Source organism: Semicossyphus pulcher, unplaced genomic scaffold (genome assembly GCF_022749685.1).
Source record: "Semicossyphus pulcher isolate SPU_LCO1_2020_fin unplaced genomic scaffold, fSemPul1.0.p SCAF_8, whole genome shotgun sequence".
In the NCBI taxonomy this organism is placed as follows: domain Eukaryota; kingdom Metazoa; phylum Chordata; class Actinopteri; order Labriformes; family Labridae; genus Semicossyphus; species Semicossyphus pulcher.
This window is the reverse complement of record NW_027211759.1, coordinates 9,779,433-9,795,263: the sequence shown is the minus strand read 5'-3', so window position 1 is coordinate 9,795,263 and position 15,831 is coordinate 9,779,433. Positions and strand designations below refer to the sequence as shown.

General features: G+C 42.5%; 3 protein-coding genes and 1 non-coding gene across 7 annotated transcripts in view; 3 read left to right on the top strand and 1 right to left on the bottom strand.

Moving 5' to 3' along the window:
* Positions 1 to 55: 55 nt before the first annotated feature.
* Positions 56 to 1,037, top strand: LOC138612659 (endonuclease domain-containing 1 protein-like). Its single transcript, XM_069686031.1, has 2 exons — positions 56 to 298; positions 447 to 1,037. The coding sequence occupies exons 1-2, from the start codon at positions 56 to 58 to the stop codon at positions 1,035 to 1,037; spliced, it is 834 nt and encodes a 277-aa protein (XP_069542132.1).
* Positions 1,038 to 3,094: 2,057 nt separating this feature from the next.
* On the bottom strand, positions 3,095 to 11,314 carry pus7 (pseudouridine synthase 7). Of its 3 annotated transcripts, XR_011309717.1 has the most exons (19): positions 11,260 to 11,314; positions 10,949 to 11,062; positions 10,073 to 10,369; positions 9,897 to 9,981; positions 9,449 to 9,565; positions 8,470 to 8,614; positions 8,001 to 8,018; positions 7,621 to 7,732; positions 7,451 to 7,528; positions 7,111 to 7,239; positions 5,983 to 6,108; positions 5,819 to 5,880; positions 5,568 to 5,728; positions 5,179 to 5,305; positions 4,801 to 4,902; positions 4,404 to 4,533; positions 4,114 to 4,205; positions 3,445 to 3,646; positions 3,095 to 3,237 (listed from the first exon to the last, which is right to left on the bottom strand). XR_011309717.1 is itself a non-coding variant. In XM_069686481.1 (18 exons), exons 3-18 carry the CDS (start codon positions 10,357 to 10,359, stop codon positions 3,510 to 3,512), a joined length of 1,908 nt encoding a protein of 635 aa, XP_069542582.1. In that variant the 5' UTR covers positions 10,360 to 10,369; positions 10,949 to 11,062; positions 11,260 to 11,314; the 3' UTR covers positions 3,095 to 3,509. The 3 variants fall into 3 exon arrangements, 2 of the variants coding, with proteins under 2 accessions (XP_069542582.1, XP_069542583.1); XM_069686481.1 differs by having other exon boundaries at positions 3,095 to 3,646; XM_069686482.1 differs by lacking the exon at positions 8,001 to 8,018 and having other exon boundaries at positions 3,095 to 3,646.
* A 446-nt stretch (positions 11,315 to 11,760) lies between these two features.
* On the top strand, positions 11,761 to 11,834 carry trnat-agu (transfer RNA threonine (anticodon AGU)). Its single transcript has one exon. It is a non-coding gene; the product is annotated as a tRNA-Thr (tRNA).
* A 1,422-nt stretch (positions 11,835 to 13,256) lies between these two features.
* Positions 13,257 to 15,831, top strand: part of srpk2 (SRSF protein kinase 2) — an 86,357-nt gene continuing 83,782 nt past the window's right edge. For both annotated transcript variants that reach the window (XM_069686144.1, XM_069686145.1), the window contains exons 1-2: positions 13,257 to 13,337; positions 13,589 to 13,655. In XM_069686144.1, the coding sequence (XP_069542245.1) occupies positions 13,322 to 13,337; positions 13,589 to 13,655 (83 nt within the window). In that variant the 5' untranslated portion in view covers positions 13,257 to 13,321. The remainder of the gene's footprint in view (positions 13,338 to 13,588; positions 13,656 to 15,831) is intronic.

Here is a 15,831-nt window from a genome sequence, read left to right as displayed (position 1 = left end):
CGACATGATGGTCTACAGAACAGATCAAATGCTCTTCTTTCTTCTTGTCATTGTGATGGCAGGAGCAGAGGTGCAGGACACCATCTCACCCGAGTGTAAACAGTTCCTCTACATGGGTACAGTGCCTCGAGGGCTCGAGGATAAGCCTCTTAAGAAGATCTGCCAGTTCTACCAGAACAACCCACGATTTTTCACCTTGTACGACACCTTCAGCCACATCCCTGTTTACTCTGCGTACACCTTCAAGCGCTCGGATGGCTCCAAGAAGGTTGATGTGCCTTGGATGTATGAGCCACAGGTAGGAAACTACTTTCTGTCTCTCCTTCCTTTAAAAAGCTTAATTTCAAATGTATAGTGTTGGAAAATGTCCTACGATTATGAGTCTTATTTGGTGACCTATTCACTCTCTAAAAAGAAAGTTGTAATTTTAATGTTTGTCCTGACAGCTCTCCACAAAGTCTGGCTCCAGAGAGATGCAGCAGTTACCTTCAGAAAACCTTCACAAGAGTTTTGAGGACTCTCAGGCCGTGCTCGACGACTACTCCGACAGTGTGATCTTCGAACGAGGTCAGCTGAATCCAGACGAGCACCAGGCCCACCCTGATGACAAGGCATCCACCTACACTCTGACAAACGTGGTCCCTCAGGTCAGAGAGTTCAACATTGGTCCCTGGAAAAAACATGAGCACACCATCCGCAGGAGGCTCAACAACTACTGCCGGGGCACCGCTTACGTGGTCACCGGCATCACCACCTCGGGCCACATGATCCGCCGCCACAACATCGACCGCCTGGGCATCCCCACCTACCTCTGGTCGGCCTACTGCTGCATTGATTTCGACCACAATGCACCGTACTCCGAGCGCACGAAGTTTCCGGCGTTTGCAGCTCACGGGCTCAACGACAGGGAGAGTAACAAGGTGCAAGAGATGACGGTGCAGCAGCTGGAGGACTTCCTGAAGAAGGTGACTTACGTTGACAGCTCATTCCAGCTCTTCTATGATAACTGTGTGCCTCCTGGTAGTGCTAGAAGTTAGTAGAGATTGATATTTTGCGACTATTAAGGATTTATCATTTCATTCAATTATAATTTTGATCCATGTAATCAATATTGCAGTTTCCCTGGGTATAAAACTTAATGTCTACATGCTTAAATTTGCTTTCCATTATCTAATTTGATTAAATATTTAATCTTTGGCAGCGTGTTTCCTGATTAACATCTTATATAATTTTAAGAAAAATAAGTGAATAGACAACCATCTTTGTTCTTAGCCTGAAGAGTTAGTCCCACTACTACTTTTTAATCGACCTTTGACCCTTGGGTTCAATATTTATCCCCAATGTTAAAAAAGAAAACCCTTTGTAACCAAAGTTAAACGAATTATCAATTTATTTTCCTCTAATATGATATATAAATTGCATAAATTATGTTTAATTTTGCTGTGCTTTAACACACAAACTTGCTATGAAAAGCCTACACACAGTTGTACTCTTCATTCATTTTATCTCATGGTAATAAACACACTTAATGACTGGGACTACACCTGCCTCTGTAAGCCTTTTGTTCAGCAAACACGGATTAGATCAGCAGTTTTACATTTACACATGCAGCCTCTAAACTGCAGCGCTGCTGTGCACTTACTGTCAAACGGGGACAATATCACCATTCTGTTTTTTTTAATATACTAAACATTACTTGAATGTTCACTGTGGTTATTCTCGGGTACAGAAGGTCATAGATGCTACAAACTGCATCAAAACATAAAAACAGTGAAAGGATCGAAATCTAGGAGGCTGAACACAGCCCCGGGGTGAAAGATATTAGTAACCATATTGGGTCTGAGAGGCTGGCTGTATCCTGCCAGCTGGTTGGCACACACGTCAGTGCCAGATGGTCGGATCCACAGAGCCTGTTTCACCAGCAGCAAACAGATAAGAGCCCAAAATACATTTTCGACCCTTAATTGGAAGGACGGTTAGCTCTGACGGCCAGCAGAGGGAGACACTGTTTATGTAACCATTCCCACATTCTCCAGCTCCTCAGATGGTCCCATTTCCATTCTCCTGACTTAAGTGTGTATTTATTAAAGTCTTAACACATAAACAACAAGAATGCTAAGAATAATATGCATTGTAATGTTTTGCTTATAAAGTTTACGCAGCTTGTTAAAAACTGTTTTTAGTCTTTTTGATTTTCTGATATTGTAATTTCTTGCTAGACTTATTGCAGCAGTACATTCTCCTTAAAGCACTTCAATATTGCATTACCTGACTTATCAGGGTTGATGCAAATTAGGTAACTTTTCTTACTAGAATAAGTCATTAAAGGTTCACAGCAGCTATCTATGAAAACCTAGTACCATATTACAAACTACATGGGAGCAAAAATAGAAGAATTAATAAGATAAGTTTCTGAGCATCAGTGACAAATTAAAGGAGCAATTCACCTCTGAAAAAAGCTGGTGTTCTCTCTGTAATCAATAGAAGCAATAATATTTGAAACTGGCGCCATAGCTGTGGAGAAAGTTGTATAAACAGCTCGGGGTTTCACCCATTCTACATTCCTACAACACCCAGCGTGCATTGCGCTGCTCCCTCTGAAAGGAGCGGTCCAGCGCGAGACGCTGGAGTGAAATACTACCCTTTTCCAGCCAAGGACATTGATCGCTGCAGGAAATGGCTCAGAGCGGTACAGACTCCGAAATACGACGAGAATATACCGGTCGTTCGCCTAAAGAATCTTCGGGTCTGCAGTCTAAATTTCAAACCTGACGACTTTGAACAAGACATGACATCGGAGGCGGGCGTCCTAGATTGAGGAAGTGCATTTTAGCGAGCTCCCTGGCTGCTTCTCCAGAACACTTTCTGAGCTGTTGGTCTTGATGAGTCGTTTACGTGCGTCTCCCTAGTTTTGGAGATCCACATAATTATTTGACACCATATGATCACAGGGTTAGACATACATTGTGTCGCTAATTATCTTCCTGTGGTAAGGCCTTACTTAGAATGTGTTGTTACTGTATGGGTGGAACAGCACATCCCTCTTCATGCAAATAACACAAAGCTTAATAACAGACGGACAAACTATAAACTCAACAATTTTAATTTCTCTCTTTAAGAGTTTTGTTCAAATAACACATTCAGCTCAGAGTTAAAAAAACAATAACTAATTCTTCTGTACAAAAAGGGGATGCTGAGCCCTCTGTGCAGCAGGATGTGACTGTATGACACTGCAGCCTGAAAGCACAAGGTTCACTTAAATCATTGTGAGAATATGCTGAGTCATTATAGCATAGAAATACCTTAGAGCAAGTTAAAAAATTATCTTTAAAAAAAACAAACAAAAAGGTTGAATAATGATAAGTTGTTGCTCTTTGTACTTCAGACAGAACCGAACTGCTCTCACACACACACGCATACAGTTATACACTTAATAGCACTCACAACAGTAAGTAGCCACAGTAGACAGGTGCCTCGCTGCCTGAAGCGGGAGTCGGGTTTACTCAGTCTCAGTTGAACCAGGTGGTGTTGAGCTGTGTCTGTTTCTTGATGCTAGTGTCCAACTTCAGGACCTCTCTGATCGCCATAGTGGCGTAGGTCGAAGGAGGCAGGGAGAACTCCAACCGCAGAGCCCGATACTTCCCCTCTGATGGAGGAATGAGAGAAATACTTCATCAGAGTCCGCAGAAAGAGGGCAGTGTAACAGCATGAGTGTATTTTAAGTATAAGCATTCAAAAAACAAGATGAAAATAGCATTTGCACGAACAGTTTTAAGTTTATTTATGTTTAATTATGATTCTGAGGAGCTCAGCTGCATTTTTCTCTTCACCCTCATAGTGGAGGCATATTCCGATAAGTCAGCCAGGCTACAAGGGAATCATAGTTCCCTTTGCTAATAAGCTCTTGATTTAAACTCTACAGGTTCATAATATGTCAGTGTTGTTTTCAAAGTTTGTTGCTCTGTGTCAAAAAAAACAAGTTATGCTGATATAAGGATATAGGGACATAATCTTACATTAGGTTGAACAAATCTGCATGTTAAATCTAAATCCAGCATTGATTAGCCTTTCCACTTTCCAACACAAACCAAAACAACGCTTGAATGAGCTCACCTGTGTGGAAGATGGGAGCAGGTTTGTTTTCCAGTTTCTCAAAGTCACTGTGCACCAGGGAGATCCTGGGGTCGTCATACTGATTCACCTCCCTGCAGAAAACAAACAACAACAAACACCCCAAGTAAGAGACGGTTAGAGTAACTGCAGTACTACAGAAGAATTGAAATAAAGCATCTAAACAGCTGCAGTATACAATAACAGCTTATGTATTACAATATAAACAGGTTAATACAACAGTGATATACCATATTAAGAAATACTATACTAGTATTCAATTTGCTGCTTACCAGCTGACATCACTGGGTCTGATGATGATGCGTCTGTAGGCTCCGGCCAGAGAATAGTCCTTCACTTTGTGTCTCATGTTGTTGATGTCCAACCCGTCTGCAGTGAGCAGCTCTCCGTAACCTTTACCCACTGACACAGAGACACATCAAGTTAGCACATGCTCAGAACCAACTTTTGTTTCTTCTTCTCTGCCAATTATTTTGAACTTTTCTAAACCACTGACGAGTGTTTCTTTTTGTTACTTTATAAAATGTTCACCCATTTTAGCCGAAGAGTAATAGATGCTATTGTCCCATACCTTTGTTTTCAAACCACCAAAAGGTATTTTTCACAGCTACCTTTCTGATATAAAATGCAGATAAATAAATTCAAACATCATATGAAGCCACTTCTTACCGTGATGAGACGGGTAAATGACATCAAATCCAGGTAGAGGCATCACAATGTCATGGATGGAGTGACTCTCGGCCTCCTCTGCAGACAGCACGTATGCCGTGGCTGGAAACGACATGAGTACAAAGCATTTCCTTTTTAACACAATGAGTATGTAATGCTGTTTAAGAGACATTTTTAGGGGTCATGACGCTTAAAATTGAAATCCCATGATATTAAGTGAATTAAAAAAAACTGCTTGATTTGGTCACTTAAGAACAAATTATACCTTGTTTTTCTTTATCCATTCAAAGTCTTTAAAATAAAGTGTGGTTTGCCAGATAAGGAAAGGAATGAAAAATGTCAAAGCATAAGCTAGCTGAGAAAATGTTAGTCACTAACTTCCTCGGAGCACCAGGTCCCCCTCCACAGCCTTGAGGCCGAAGGCTTCGATTCTCCGGCTCACCATGGTGTTCCACACCACGCTCTGGTAGCTGTGGATGTACATCAGACGGTTGTTACGAGGGATCTGAAAAAAGAACGGACACAGCTCATCAGAAAGATTAGAAACCTGTCTGCTTGTATGTAAAGAAACTGCAAGTCAACATCCATGGAGGGTAAATGAAATTGACAGCTCTTTTTAAAGTAGCATCCTGCTTTGAATTTACACAGTTGGAAGAATCTTAATCCTGCAGTGTAGATGTAGCCTGAGAACTCTCTGCTGGCTGCATTACTTCCTTTATGTTCTGTGTGTCTAACAAACATTTGTAGCATCAATATTAAAAACCAACCAGTCCAAAGGCAGTGACGATGTTCTTCTTGCCGTACATCGACAGGCCTCGCAGCAGCTGCCCCTCCACACAGCGCTTGTTAGGCAGCTTTTTCAGGGCTGCCTCTGGGTCCTGAGTCTTTGCCCACTCCTCCCTGCAGCGGACCAGGAATTCTTTCTCAGCTGAGGGAAGCAGGAAACACGTAGGAAGGTTTTGAAATACTCTTTTTAACACGTTACCAATGGAAAAGAAGAGTAATAAAAATAAACTACCTCCGGGACGAGGCTTCAGAATTAAATCCACCACCTCATTCCAGTCATTTCTCAAGATAGCCCTGCCCCAAAACATAAGGAGTGAGTAAGACTTGACTGTATCATCCTGTAATAGGTTATAACAAGTTATGATTAATGTCAGTACCTCAGTGTAGTGACCTTACCTGCCAACCTGTTGCGTAGGCACAGCTGTGGTGCCAAAGCGCTGCATGCCATAGTAGTTGATGAAGCCCGTCTGCTTGAGGGATGTCACGGCCTGCTGGACCTGCTCATCTGTCCCTGAGATGTTCCTGATACAAAGATATATCAACAGATACAATGATAATGAAAAATGAGTTAACACACTGACAAGAACAGACACAGTGTCGAGTAGAACTTTAATCCAAAGCAAAAGCGTGGATTGAGGGTGGATTTCAAGGATGAAATCTTGCTGGACTGACTCATTTCAAACATGTCAACCAGATTACTTTTGATCAACTGGACACAGGAACATGCCAGAAGAATAAACTGAAGTACCATTTTATTATTAATTGGTCCACTGTAGTATTGTAGGAGTTGAACTAGTTAACAAAACTGTTAACACAATTCCATACAATATATGTTGAGCAGTGGACAAATTTAAACATGATGCTGCAATTCAGCAAACACGTCAACAGATTTAAAGTTAAAGATACAATCTCAAACTTTTTTTCATTTAAATAAATGTCTGGTGCGACTTGCGCGGAAAAAAAACACAAGCAGCGCCCAGTTAGTGACGCGTTTTCCATCACCCAGCAGTGGCTGGTCTGCCAGAGAGGGTAGGCGGAGCTAAGCAGCTGCTTTTCCGCTCTCTGCAAGTGTTGCGAGTAAACAGTGATCTACTATGGCTGAACAAACAAAGAAAAGATGGATGACTACAGATACAACTTCAACAATAAGTGAAAACCCAAAGAAAAAGAAACAAATTGGACCCTCAGATGAAGGCAAACAGTCTAAAAAGGAAAGCGACCGTCAGCGAGGAAAATCAAGAGTTAAAACCGTAACAAAAGGGAGCCAACCGTAGACATCTAGTTATCTGGGAAGTGTGCCCTTTATCACCATAAAGTGCTGCCATATAGAACAAAATTGAGATCTCTGAGATAATAACTTTAAGATGAGAGAGGCGACCTGACAACATTACTTGTTTGGACAGAGAAATCGCTAAATATATACCTTATCAGGGAAAACACTGTCATCGTAAAAACAGAAATGTTTTTTTGGCCTGCAAGGATTCCTACTGAAGTGAAACATCTACATAAAAGCCATAGACTGACCTGATGACCACAGTGAAGTGGTTTCCCTGCAGCTCCCCCAGCTTCAGAGGGTGGTTTTTATAGCAAAAGTTTCCCAGCTTAAGGTTCATGAGGCACTTGTTGAGGTGAGCCAGCCTCTCTGCTGTGATCCTGAGAGGACAGAGAAAAGCTTTCTTAAATTACAGATCATGTGCAAAAAGCTGATCCACCAGAGATCATCCGCTTATAACCGCAAAACATCTCAAGCACTGACAGGATGCTACATGTGCACGACACCTGTTTTCAAACCAGCCACAGACAATTTGAAAATGAAAGCAAACTAATTAAAGTTGTGATTTCTTTACAAGCATTTCACACTTACTTGAGAACTGCAATCTCCTGCACAGTGATGGCTCTCTTGTCCTTGGTTCCCATGTATGAAAACATGTTGGGTCTAAGCCTATAAAGACATGCAGTATTATACATATCTTAACTACAAATACATTTCATTGGTCAAATGGACTTATTACAAATTAAGTAGAACATTCACACCTGAGGAACTTTGACAGCACATTGATAGCATCCATGGTGTCTTTGTTCTCCTTGTACAGGACGAAGTGGCAGAAACTGCCACGGTTTTTAGGCCAGAAGTGTTTCCTTGGAGCTTTAATGGAGACAGAAAAAAAAGGTCGTATTGAAAGAAAAGATGAGCTAAATAATTCATATATTCCAAAATACAAATCACTTTCAATACTCCAGCTCTAGCTCAACAGATTTTGTTCTTATTCAAGGTTACCTGAGGAGACAAGCTAATCTTTAATTACACATTTAAAGTTTAGTTACAAAACCAAAACCCCATCTGGTAAAAGATACCTAACCCCTGTTTAGGTTTTAACCACTTCCTCTTTGCTGCTTGGAGAATAGATTCTTACCTGAAGTCGTTTTGACCTCTATCCATCAGAGAAAAGCAAAAGGAGGATAGAATAATGTTACTAAGAAAGAGATGCTTGAGGACTGAGGGACAGGTCAGGGGTGAGATGGCATGCACGGGCCTGAGAGTGGAGTGTATTGTGGGTGCAGGGAACTTCAATGCACCACGACACTAAATACTTCTTCCTTGTTGTCTTTTAATTTGTGTTTTTATAAAGTGAAAACCTACGTATGAGCATTCCACTGATTAGTGAGGAATCAGAGTCATGCAGGCACCTTGATCATGCACATGCACCAGTGCATGCATCTTGTTGAAATGCTCTGTTATTCAGCTTTTATCACATGCATTGCAGCAGATTAGCTGAAGGCAGACATGCAAAAAATGCCTTCTTTGATCTTTCAAACAATTCACTCGTCAAGAATTCCAGATAGTTTAAGGCTAACGTGTGGTGCTGTTTGTTCTCCACATACCAGCCAGAGCTTTCTTCCCAGCAGCGTGGTAAGCCACTATGAACTTGCGTCCTTCCTTCTCCTCTGTCTTTGTCTCCAGACCAGGAAACTGAGTCTTGATGGCTTTGTGGACCAGCGTCCGCTTCTCTTTTGTATCGTCCGCCACCTACAGATAGGTAGAAATAAGGATTTCATTAAACAAAATTCTGCAAATAATAATCTGTAGAGGCCTGGTCACAGCCCCTTCTGCCAGCACTTTCACCTTACTTAAGGGGGCCATATGGGTGGGATGCGCTAAGTCATGCTGCGTTCAGGGACGCTGAGAAACAAGAGTGATCAGACAAGTTTTTACACATAGTTTTAATGATCGATCTCGGGATTTATTCATCGACATCGGGTCATTCAAATTAGAATCGATTCGAATCGGAAAAATCTGTTTTTCAAACCCAGCCCTAGTTTAAAACAATCAAAAAATACATCCGCCGACAAGAGGGCCCTTGTGAAAGTGTTAGAGGTGGGGTCTGCGATTGCACTTGTTAAATTCAGCGGATATCTCCTCACAGTCTTCTGTCTGTCTCTCTGTATATATGCAACAAAGAGAGAGGATCGAACTGAGCCAAACAGCATTACTACTGCAGACAGTGTTGTGCAGTGTATTGCGACCACTGCTTGCCAGGTTCACTCCCTATTCCTTATCAGCACCCAATAGGAACAAAGCTACACTAGGATAGAGATAAATATTGTGTCTTCTTATTGAATGTAACTTACCCAGTGGCAGCAGATGCTCAGTATTCTACCATATTGCTTATTGTCAGTTAGTTATTATTAGAGTTGTTTCCCTGGCAATATGTGTCCATAAAGTTGGAGGGCAAAGCTTCTCAATGTGCACTGAAGCGAGGGATGTATTTGTCTGACCATGAGCTGAAATATCAGCTATCTTTCTCCAGAATTGCATACCCCACCTTAGGTCATGTCATAAATCCACCAGGTGTAAACTCACCTCAATAGAGACATTTTCCTCTTTATTCCTGAAGAGCTGCAACTCCCCAAGCTGCTTTTTCTGCTCTTCAGTCAGCACATCAGATTCAGTTGGCGGCTCTTCAACCTCTGGGACACTCTAATAAGAAAAATAAAACAAAGCCATTAGTAAGCATTATCTGACCTGATCCAGGCTGTCAATTGAAATCAATTCATAAAACTATGACAAAGGATGTGTATCTTGGTGTGACAGATTCTTACTACAAAGTTCTCCTAACAGTGTCAATATCAACCAATACAAACATTTGACCACCGTGCTTACTCTCTAACTGGGTTCCACAAGAAATGACGGCATTTGAAATTCTGACTGATCCTCCATCACAGTTAAGTTATAGATCCAGCCTTAAAAGTTACATCTCAGTATTAGAAAAGAAAATTAACACTGGTTGAAATGTAATCAAATATTTTACCTCAGCCTCTGCAGGGATTGAGAGATCATCTAAATGTACTGTCTTGCCTTGTTTGTTGATTTCATGCACCACAAAATCCGAATATCTGAGAACAAATCCCAAAGAAATTATCTGTTAAACAATCCAAAATGAATCATTTTGAAGAGAAAACAAGGAAAGTCTTTGCTTGGACAAACCTTTCTTTCAAGATTCCTGAGAAGCCCTCATGGTTACTGACATACTTCAAGATGCCCACGTCCAGCTCAGTGAGGCCATGCTTCATCATGTTAGCAAAGGTCTCACCATCCTCCTCTCCATCACCCGCTTCGCCCTCAGCCTCTTCCTCCTCAACCGGATGGGTAGGGCCTCCATTCTTGTTATCCTCGTCAACTCTGAGTTTCTTTGAAGGTGTGTCTTCCTCTTTATCCTCGGGACAGGTTCTCTTTTCTCCGACCTGGGCAGGCACAGGCTCTGAATCAGCCATCAGAGACAACCTGTGACATCAGGAACACAGAAACCATGATTCAATGATTCAAAATACAACAATGCCAATAATTATAATTATGAACATGTGAGGGTGAGTACACAGGTACCTAGGAAAACTGCAAGGCCACGCCCTTTTTGGGGGTAGAAAACTGAATATCCTGTAGATGCCAGTGTAATTTTATGCCTTGTCACCAGGACTTAAGCATCTTTGCTGTCTATGCACCAAGGATGTAAATTAGGTCTTGTAACAAAGCTCAGTGCCATAACGCCTTCCTTCGTCTAACATTAAATAACTAAACCAGGGACTAAATTCTGGACTTCAACTACATTTATGTGGAAGTGTAACTCTATGTAACTGGAGCACAATTAGCCAGGATTTATTTTTTAATTATAATGCACGAGTATAATTTACATTTTGTTTCATACACCATAACTTGTAACATATTACAACTGTACTCGAATTGAAACCTGCTGCACTGAAGTCAGTTAAAAGTACAGCTGTTAATATTGCGTTGCAGTAGTTGCATGAGAAATGACAACCAACTGCACCTACAGTAACGGCCTAGAGAACGATGCTACTGACTTACTGTTTAGGGAGCTGACGTAGGAGAAGACAGTTGTTGGTCCTGGGAACACTATTTGCATTCCAGCTGTCAAACACCTGCAGAGACTTCTTTGCGTATCCAAGCTTGACACAGAAACTGAAAGACACATAGAATGTACTGCTGAACACTCCAAAGTTAGCAAAGTCGCTAACGCAGTCGCATTGTCATCTATGAAGCTGCAAGCTAACATCGCTTGCTAAGGTTAACATCGCTAGAAGCAATGCTAAGATTAAACGTCGGTTTAAATGGGGGGAAAGACACTATTGTTTCTATACAAAACTAGATTAGCTTACCTAGGTCTGGTGATAATCAGAAGAGTACGGAAAGCACGTACGCCAGCTTTTCTCATACACGTGTATGTGTGTGCGTGCGTGTGTATGTGTATGGGGTTAGTTCCGGAAACAGAACGTTCCCTGTGGTCCCGCCCACTGCAAACGTTTAGTTAAGGACCTGTCAATCACGGAGTCTGCTTGACGTCACTCATGCGCTGAACTGCTCTGGGTCATTGGCTCTAACCGTTACAGACCTTAGTGTACACTTTCAACTACAGAAGTTTCATTATTGTGGTTGCTGAAGACATTTTCTGAACATTTGGCGTCTGGATTCACCCGTTGTATAATATTCACAAGAACAACGAAAGAGAAGAGTAGGTTTTAGGTTGTGGTAGAAAATATACAAAATGAAAAGAAAATCCATAACATAATGTGTTCAAAGTAAATGCGTCATTTCTAACACATTATCGTCCCATTCTTCCTGTGGTGGTGTGTATAATAGTATTAATTGAGATTGTCGGCGGCGCCGTGGCTTAGTTGGTTAAAGCGCCTGTCTAGTAAACAGGAGATCCTGGGTTCGAATCCCAGCGGTGCCTTTTCACTGGGAAGCTGCGTAATATCCCATGGAAAAGAGGTCACTGCAAAGTGTCATGGCGCAACACATTAAAAATTCATTTCACAAAAGAAGACACACTCTAGAAAGTCAATATGCATGTACTATTATTTAGGAGCCCTGATAACACTTTCATGGTGTTACGGTGTGTCTTTAATTCCACTATACAATAGGTTAGATCTGTTTTCTAACCTGCATTCAGTCCTATTGCCAGTGGCTCTTGAAACTTTTAACTGAGCTTCTATTGAGCATTCAGCGATGATTTGTTTTGAAGTTTCCTGCTTGGATCCCATATGATTTCTCTTAAATAATACCTTTCTAACAGAGGACAGAACCCTCTTGCTGCGAATCATCGGCGCAAACCACCACACCACCCTGCTGCCCTGCAGTTAGCACCGTTTGAGTATCCTTCCTAGGACTCATCTCTGGTGGGGACGAGTCTGCCTACAGGTGGCAGATTGACCATCTGGTGACCTGGTGTGGTGATAACAACCTGGAGCTTAATGCTCTGAAGACAGTGGAGATGGTTGTGGATTTTAGAAAGACAGCAGCCACACCCGCCCCCATCACCATCAGCGACTCCACTGTTTCCACTGTGGAGTCTTCTCGCTTCCTGGGGACCATCATCAGCCAGGACCTCAAGTGGGAGCAGAGCATCGGACAGCAGAGGATGTACTTCCTGTGGCAGCTGAAGAAGTTCAACCTGCCAAAGACAATGATGGTGCACTTCTACACCTTAATCATTGAGTCCATCCTCACCTGCTCCATCACTGTCTGGTACGCTGCTGCTACTGCCAAGGACAAGGGCAGGCTGCAGCATATTATACCCTCTGCAGAGAGGGTGATTGGCTGCAATCTGCCATCTCTCGAGGACCTGTATACCTCCAGGACCCTGAGGCGTGCAGGTAAGATTGTGGCCGACCCCTCTCACCCGGGTCACAGACTCTTTGAGACCCTCCCCTCTCGCAAGAGGCTGCGGTCCCTCAGGACCAAAACCTCCTTACACAGGAACAGTTTCTTCCCCTCTGCTGCCAGCCTCGTCAACAAGGCCCCGACCCCCCTCCAACCCCCCGCGTGACATGGACTCACATCCAGCCCCTCAGTCACTTAACACTTAACGAGTGTTAAGTCTGTAATGACTGCACTAAAAATTGATTTGAGCACAATATGACATGGAAGCTATTGATAAAAGAAAAACATATTTTTCCATAAAACATATTAAGATTGTTACAGTTTTTACTCTCTTCCACAAAAACACACAAAGAAACTAGAATTTGTTTTAAGTAAAGTGTACCGCAGGTCCCTGCAGAACTGCACGCGACTCCCGTTTCAAACGGCAGAGGGAGCGCGAGCCACTTTTTGATAGCGGTTAGTGTGTGTGAGCTTGTGTATGTGTGTGAGCAAGAGGTAGGGAGAATCCGGCTGCTGCCACCGAGCTGCCCGCTCCTGCAGAGGGGAAGAGGAGGAAACATGAGCTCCAGGAAAGGTGTGTATCCCTCTGCCTTTTAACTCGGATCAGCGTGCACACATCTGGTGTTGTATTTGTTATTAAAGGTAGCGGAAGTTACGCGTGTTAGAAAGCCTACCAACCGGGGCATGCTAAACGACGCTAAATGACCCGTGCCAGCCAGTCTGATGATGTGTGTTTGTTCTCTCTCTCTCCCCGTCCCTCCTACACCCTAACCCGGACACGGACGTCGGTCATGCCCGCGGATAAACACACCCTCACCCCGACAGTGATGGCCATCCAGGCCAGAAAAAGGAGGCCGAAGGGGAAGAAAGACAGAGCGGGTCACCATCGGAGGTAAGCGGGGCGGCGGCGGTTGATGACCGTACGACGTAGTGAGAGTAGAGTGTTTGTTTGCCGGGGTTCGGTGTGTTGGCGGCGAGTGGTTCTCCGTGTGACGCCGGGGCTGCTGCCGGTGCGTTGGCGGTATAGACTGTGTGCACATATGGCAAATAGGTGTGTATTTTCATCCCACAGACTGGCTGCTGTGCAGTGTGGGAAGTTGAAATAGTGGACTTAGACTGGGTATCTCTTGACTGCATAATGACTGTTTCCAGTAACATTTCTATTGGCAATATTCTACAGTTTTATTTTTACCTTATTTTGCCTGTTAGGCTCCAGTAGTGATGATTTATTATTGAACTGGTGAGCTTTGACAGATGTGACAGCTCATTTCCTTGGCCCCCTTTGCAGCAGTGATGACACTGTCAGACGGATAAGGAGTATTTGCTGAGCCTATTTGCGAATCTCCCACATGTGTGATTATGTAACTTTTCTTGAATTTGTGAGAGCATTGTTTCCAGGTGTGTGTGTGTGTGTGCGCCTCTGGTTTTGTCAGACAGTTTTGCAGGGAAGATGCACGGGGTGTCTCAGCGTGATTTCCCCGGCGTGAGCAGCGCAGTGGCTCTGTAAAGTGCATGCGAATAGGAGAGGAGAGAGTGAGTGGGGGCTTTTACTTCATGGCATGATGCTATTGGAGCAACGTCACAGGCAGTCGAAGAAGGCATCAATTAGGTGATACCAAAGGTGCGACCACCCTAGGGGGGGCGGCTTGGTTCAGGCTGCTAGAATGTGCTGGAATTCCCAAACACCTGCACATTAAAATACAGCAAAAATATGTGTGCAAAAAAGTCCATTCATTAAGGCAGTAATGCTGATATTCTGTCTAAAACACGACAACATATTGCAGTTTCCATCTGCTGCATTTTCACCTGTTTTAGGATTTTTTTTTCCTTCTTCCGGAAGAAGCTGTCTAGCAAATATAAAAAATCCAGTGGTAGCTCTGAGGAGGGCTGGGCGATTTGGCCAAAATCCTATATCACAATATAGGACTTTTCATATCTTGATAACAATATATATCACAATATATCATGCTTCCTGGTAATTTAAGAAATTATTAGTCTATATGAAATAACCACATGGTAAAGCCTATTTTTGGATAATCCTGTGTGAGTCCTTTTCTGCTCGTTAATGTCCATGTTAATGTCCATGTCAATAAACAGCACCTCCCTCTATGGCTTGCTCCAGGTTCATTCCCACGTGCAAGGATTAGAACGTAAAGTGTCGTCAAAATGATGTAAAAATAGCCGTAAAGCAGTGCAGCAGCTGGTTTTGTGACATCACGATGGAGACGACAAAGAAAAACACATACAATAGACATTTTCATATCTTTTTACCGATATATATTGTCATATTGCCCAGCCCTAGCTCTGTGATTGGTGGTGTGCTTTGGATGTGGTCTTGCCTTGTGCCCAGTGTAAGCTGGGATATATACTGTGGGGGCTTAAGGCTGATAAGGATTAAGCAAGAAGAGGAAATGAGTGAATCGGAAAAAATGATCTTAGATTCAGCGACGTAGGGCTGCAACAAATGACTATTTTCATTATAGGTTAATCTGATGATTATTTACTTTACAATGATCCATAGAGATTAACAGTAAGAATCATTGAAGAATGTATGTATAGTTTGACAAAAATAGATTCTTTAGACAAGGTCAGCATAGCTGAATTTTTCTGTAGCTCTCAGCTGCATCTCATGGCCTTCATTTATGAATGGAGTTTGCTCAGGTGACATTGAGATAGTCCATTTGTTATCACCAGTGCAATCCCCATCTGCTGATGTGCTTACGGAGGCCTACAAAATGCGGTAGAAAGCTTGGGAAAATTTGGGGTAAATAGACCTTTTTTGCCACCACTACAAAAAGAGGTTAATAATGAACTTGTATGATTATACTGTACATAGGTGAGCCCTTTATTTAAGCCCTCCTCATATGGTAAATCTAAATCTAAGAGAAATATAATGTCTGCGAAACCATGTGCTCAGTTTACTCCGATCACTCTGCTCTCAATTAGAATAACTCACGATGAGCTTTGGCAACATCCAGTGCTGTTGAATTTTGGGTGAAGACAGAATTTTGACCTTTTTTAGTACATGGCTCAAAGCACTGATTTTAATCAATCAATCAATCAATACA

What these genes read in the sequence shown, in the direction of transcription:
- LOC138612659 (XM_069686031.1), top strand. Translation starts at nt 56, where the DNA reads ATGGCAGGAGCAGAGGTGCAGGACACCATCTCACCCGAGTGTAAACAG. An exon ending in CTTGGATGTATGAGCCACAG is followed by an intron (nt 299 to 446) that starts GTAGGAAACTAC and finishes TTGTCCTGACAG; the next exon opens with CTCTCCACAAAGTCTGGCTC.
- pus7 (XM_069686481.1), bottom strand. Translation starts at nt 10,359, where the DNA reads ATGGCTGATTCAGAGCCTGTGCCTGCCCAGGTCGGAGAAAAGAGAACC. An exon ending in CACTTCACTGTGGTCATCAG is followed by an intron (nt 6,109 to 7,110) that starts GTCAGTCTATGG and finishes TCTTTGTATCAG; the next exon opens with GAACATCTCAGGGACAGATG. An exon ending in GGACCTGGTGCTCCGAGGAA is followed by an intron (nt 4,903 to 5,178) that starts GTTAGTGACTAA and finishes TGTCGTTTCCAG; the next exon opens with CCACGGCATACGTGCTGTCT.